At 44.1% G+C, this 6000-nt stretch overlaps 1 protein-coding gene across 1 annotated transcript in view; it reads left to right on the forward strand.

Moving 5' to 3' along the window:
* Positions 1-5793, forward strand: part of LOC134621159 (uncharacterized) — a 51044-nt gene extending 45251 nt beyond the window's left edge. The window contains exon 7 of the mRNA XM_065469753.1: positions 5566-5793. Coding sequence (XP_065325825.1) covers positions 5566-5793 — 228 coding nt within the window. The remainder of the gene's footprint in view (positions 1-5565) is intronic.
* Positions 5794-6000: the final 207 nt, after the last annotated feature.

Below are 6000 nucleotides of genomic sequence, written 5' to 3' on the forward strand. Positions count from 1 at the left end.
TTGTGACAAATGGGGGCTCGTCCCTGCAATTATCCTGGTTTGGTAAGCTTTCTATCATTTGATTGGGAGCTGGTCTGTTTGCAGCTGATTGCAACTAGTGCTGTTTGCTTTCATCTGTTTAGCTGACTTTGTCTAGTTGTGTCTTGGCTGGGACTTGCCTTGTAGGCAATTGTTGAGTTAATTGCTGATGAGTTTGGATATTTGTGGTCGTTTGATTTTCTGGGTTTGCTGTGTATTTTGTTTGGGAGGCCATTTTGTTGGGAGATTGAGTGGTGGCGGTCATGTTAACACTGATGTTTTGCTATAGGCTTCGGTTTCGTGGAGCTAGTGTTGATGTGCTGTCTTGTGTCAACTTTGGAGCGTATGAGCTGTGTTGATTATTGAATATGCATAAGTTAAAACCAGTGCTTTCCCTGTTAGGTTGAAGGAGTGTTTCTCTCTTGAGAGTCATTCATGAAGATTCTGTGGCGGTGAACACGGTTGGAGCAGTTGTCTCAGGAGCACGTCCCCAGAATTAAGGGGGTCGCTGTTTGTGCAGTTGCCTTTCTCTTTCTGGTGGTTTTCAGTGCATAAGTACCCACCGTAAGTAACTGCATGAAGACTAGGCTTTAGTTAGGTAGATTTTGGTTAGGCAGTTGGTGGGGAAGTGCTGATTTCACTTGCATTTTCGAGAATCAATACTTTGCTGTTATGGCTGCAGTTGATGCTTTTGTTCAGTCTCCATCGGAGGAACTCTTGAATAGTTGTACTAAAGAACAACTGTTGAAACTTGTTGAACATTATGATGTCAATGTTGGGGATAAACGGTTGAAAGATGAGATTAAAGGAGTGTTAAAGGCTGCATTAGTGAAGATAGGCGTGTTGCCAGGTAAAATGCAGGCTTTAGTGGCGGAGGTTGATCAGTCTACTTGCTCTGACAGAGCCAGTCAGAGCAAGAGAGCCCCCAGCTGGTTCAGTCAAAGTGTCTTTATATGCACTGGGACTGGCCTCCTCAGGTGTGCTGCATCTGTAATTGGGTCAGCTCCACCTACCTGCAGAAACAGGTAACAGAAAAAGCAAAACACAAGGCCAGCCCACTGGCCGTCACAAAATGTGTAAAGCGCTTTGGGGTCCATAGGGACTAAGTAAAGCGCTATACAAATACAGGCCATTTACCATTTAAAACCTGTTTCTGTAACCGCTGAACTGGCATCACAAAGGACTGAGACCCTTTCCAGGGCTTCCCCAGAGGCTGAGCAACCTACCTCAGCTGACTCTGGAGGTTAAGGAGCTGGTGCAGTTTGTTCAGCCACCTCCATCATCTTCTGGAGGCTCAGGAGAACCAACACCATTGCCCACTCGATTTCCACTGCAACCACCATACCGCTGTTAGCTCAGCCTGCAGCTCAGTCTAAGCTGTTAGGAAATCCCATTAAAACACTAGCCGTGTCTAGCTGAGAACTCTGCTGAGCCGTCTCGGCAATCATTCTCTGCTGAGAGTTTGAGCGAGTTAACCCAGCCGCCTCTGTACTCTGCTGGAAGCTTCAGTGAACTCTTTCAGCCAGCTGACGACTACACCCTGCTGTCACTGCCTGGGCAGAGCCAATGCCCTGTACAGCTCCAGCCAGCGTTACCACCACCAGAGGTCTCCATGCCTGCTGTTTCTGCTTCTGTTCCTGCTGGGGGATCTGGAGAACCGCACCAGTGCCAGTACTTTCTACTTTCCCCTAATGCACGTGAAATTTTGAAACTGAAAGTGCGATTTTTCTTCATTTTGTTTTAAAGGCAAGCATGCCAGAAAAACTTTGAGAACCACTGAGCTAAATCTAATTAAGGAGAGATCAGTAGAAGGAATTAAACATGATTTATTGATGTACAGAATTCAGTTTGAGGTATTTGGTAATTAGTCTCTGATGACCCATCACAGTGGACTGGAATCACAGCTGTGATAAGGATTAGTCTGAAATCTAGATGCTAGTGTTCGAGATGAAGATAGAGGCTTGAATGTGGCCTGTGACGAAAGAGAGGCACAGATAGGAAGGAGGTGGGTTGCACAAAGACGTCTGCAAGGGAGAGTGATAGATGCGCAGTGAGATTTAAAGTAGGTGGAGTGGAGGCTGATTGGCCTGAAGAAGGCTGGCAGAAAGCCGACCAATGATAATTACAATAAGCTTGACAATGTGGGAAGTGATTTAGCGTTTAGATTAGCTCCAACATCTTGGAAGTAGACAGATGTGTACACCACATGAAATTTTACCTTTTTCCAGGAAGGAACTATCATCTTGAGGTTTTGATTCAAATTCAGTCCTCGGGTTATACAATTTAGTGAATTCAGTTACACAGTGTGAGATTATTATGCTATCATATGTTACCTTATATCTGTAATCAAAGTAGTTGAATTAGGATACAGCTGTAGGACATATATTATCTTTTAGTTTAGACTGTGTGCTGTGTGAGTAGTCAAGTTCCCATCATGCATTTGGGTTAGAAGAATATAATCATTACGTAGTTCATTAGATAAGTGTGCACCACTCTGTATCCTTGATCTGCTGTGAATGTGTTACACTGTTTTCTTGACATGTTTTACTGCTGAATCATGAAGAGAATGTTGTGTGCAGAAGACCTTGTGTCTACGTTTAGGAGAGGCAGACCACATTCCATACCCCCACCGTCTTTAGAGAATGAAGACAGGGAGCCGAGGTCATAACTTAGGCGCCGTAAGAGAGAAAACATGTGAATGTTTAGGCTTTTACAAATAGGTGGGGGCCACTAGGAGCTATAAAAGGCTGAGTAACCCGTCACCATTTTGAGACATGCTGTGACCCTCTTCAGGCATCTCTCCCCATCATGATGGTTCTTATGCTCATAAGTGTTGAATTATATGGAAATAAAGTATTGTTGATTGAGCATGTATACACCGAGTATTGTCCCTCCTTCAGCCCAAAGATTAAAACAACTGGGAGTTTTTAACAACTTGGTGCCCGGTGACCCGGATCTTTGGCGTGCTGAGGAGGTGTAGATTTGGCCTGTAGTGAGATCGTGGGGCGAGGCGAACAGAGGGCCGGCCTAAACAGAAAGGTAAGCACAGCCTGTTGTATTATAAATACCAAATGTGCATATTGGGCTTTCCAAATTAATCTGTTCGCTGAGTTACACGTATTTTCACATTAAATTTGTCGGTGTCTGGTTTTTGGCGCAAGATACTAACAACATAAGTTGAGGCTGAATTCCAGTGTGTAATAAACTGCTTCTAGCAAGATACTAATAACATACTACGTTGAGTCTAGTTGCAGCTAAACTGCTTCTAGCAAGATACTAATTACATACTACGTTGAGTCTAGTTGCAGCCCACTTTACCTTCCACATTTAACTTAGTCTAAGACTGGCTTCTGTAGCAATAGATATTAGAACTTTTCGTTGATGCGGCCATAACTCCAGTACATTGAATAGAGGTTTTGAAGTTGGTTTATGGTGTCGGATATAAGCCCTCGTTGATGCGGTCATGAAATTAGTATAAGATTCAGGTTAAGCAGATGCTGGCTTATGGTGTCGGTTAAGCGCCAGCTACGCAGGATGCGTAACGCGTCCGTAGGTTTTGGTTTATGATACGGCGTGTTCTGGTGATGCGGTCATAAGTGCAGTAGTGAGGGGTAGCTGGTTTCAGCACATTGAATAGAGGTTAGACGGTGGTTTGTGGTGTCGGTTAAGCCTCGAGGGTTGCGGCCATAGAATTATAAGTAAAATACTTACTTCACCCCGATTAAAGGTAAAGCAGACCTGGTTTATGGTGTCGGTTTTGAGCATCGGGGACGTATGCATCACTTTTGTGTTATGATGCGATTTTGCCCCGTTGTGGCGGTCATAAGCGCAGTGAAAGGGGTACTTGGTGTATGGTGCGGTGGTGCTTCGGAATAGTTCTAACAGTTGAGCTTAAGAGGTTTCTGTGTAAATTTCCGCTGGTGAAAAGCGCTCTCTGTGTGTCTTACTGCTGGTGAAACGTGCTGTGTGTGTAAGGCAGCTCTGGGTGTGTTTCTGTGTGTGTGCAGCGTGAACACAGTAACAGTGACGGTTGATGTGTGATTAGGAGGCCACTAGCGCGAAGAAGATGCTTTAAGATCTAAGGTTGACGCCTAGTGTACCTGTGGAAATTAATTTTGTTCATGGTGTGGCGACCCTCCTGTCTGTGGACGCACAGGCCGGTCCAGCGTCGTCTGGGTGCCGAGGTGGCGACTTGGGAACTGAGGACTCCCGCATAGCTACAGAATAACACTGGAACGGCCGTGTAATCACGGGTTCACATTTATTCTGGAATAGAACAAGAAAATGCTTTGACATCTAAGGTTGAGTTCTATAGTAGTCAAAAAAGAAAACCGAGGTTAGAGTCCTCATTTCTTAAAATCGAGGTTAGAGTCCTCGTTATAGTGACGTTTCAGTGGTTAAAATTGTTGTGTGCCTGTCCCCTGATAACGTGAAATTAAATAAAGAGGGAATTTGGAGCCACATAGAGATAGACGGGCAGAATTGGGTGTATTACTCTGTGGTGTAATAAAAATAAAAATTAAAAAAAGGAGAGAGAGATAGTAAGAGGTGTGTAGTGGAGAATTATTGAGGAGTAGAGAAAGGAATGTGTTGGGAGACAGGCGTGCAGTTGGCGCTGTCAAGGTGGGCGTGTTGCCTGCTTATTTGTTTAACAGTGATGAAAATGATATTAAATAAATCTCTTAGTGTGTTAATACAGGAAGCTACGGACCTGGACCAACTGCCCCCACAAGTACAGCGGCCGAAGCAAAATTATAGTAATGGGAACCACACCCAGCAAGAATCAGCAGCTGTGAAACAGACAGCAGCGAGGAGAGAATTAGGGGAGAAGTTTTAACACATAAAATTTGGGGCCAACAGACTTGTGGAGGTTGGGAAAGCGTCCGGAGCATCACAACAAAAGGTGAAACAAAAATACACAAGCAGAGAAATGTGAGAGAAAGGCTCCTTTTAAGGTAACGCCTAGTTTGAGAAAAAGTTAAAATTAACCTGCCTACAAATGCACACTCACGCAATGAAGAAACAGCTTACACTCATGAACACGTGAAGATTTTCCAGCAAGGTTAAAGCAGCAAAAATAACATACATCTGTTGTTAAATGATCAAGTTTATCCATTACTAACAAATATACCCTCTGGGTTGCAGGACAACAATTTAACTTCAAAGAAAAAGAAAATAAAGAGACTGGTATGACCAACCAGTGATTAAACAACAAGTTTAGTGGTTAAGAGTCAAATTGTGAGATGTTTTCTGCTGATTGAACAACACAAGTGATTACTGATGGAAAGAACATTCTCTTTTGTGAATTTAAAAATTTGAACATGTGCATGTTGTCCTGTCAACTTGGTGGGTTATGAGTTGATTATATCGTAAGAAAGAGAAAAAAAAGGGGGAGAGAAGGCTGACACAGGGCCTGGCCCGGTGTTTCTCCCCTCTCTTTGTAACACAGCCAACACAACATCATTTTCCTGTTCGTACACTTCTGTTTGTTTTTGTTTTGTTTTGTTTTTTGTTTTTTTTGTTTTTTCTCTTTATGTTTAATTACAGGCTGCTTTGCCGGCCCTGAAAGCCGAGGCTGACCTGGACTCCTGCTCTCCCCTCTACGTGACCCTGACCAAACGCTGCAACAGCTGGACCCACAACAACAACCTGAAAAATGTCAACAGTGCTGCAGAAAAGCGATCTCATGCAGCAGAGACGGAGAGCACTAAACCTAAGGCCCGTTTCACTACACGGGGGAAAATTCTCCGACAGCTTCAGCTGACAGAGCTGTGACGAGACGCCCGCCAAGCCCGAATGAAAAGTAAGGCTGAGCAAAAGAATGCTGACCTTAACAACTCTGCATTCACACTGTGCAGGACAGTGATGGACCAACACAGCAGCAAAAAGGGCGTGACCGAGACAGGAGGAGCAACTGAGGTCAGAAGGCACCTCAGAATGGACAAAAAACACAGAAGAAGAAGATGCAGGTTTCACCTACGG

Source organism: Pelmatolapia mariae, linkage group LG23 (genome assembly GCF_036321145.2).
Source record: "Pelmatolapia mariae isolate MD_Pm_ZW linkage group LG23, Pm_UMD_F_2, whole genome shotgun sequence".
NCBI lineage: Eukaryota > Metazoa > Chordata > Actinopteri > Cichliformes > Cichlidae > Pelmatolapia > Pelmatolapia mariae.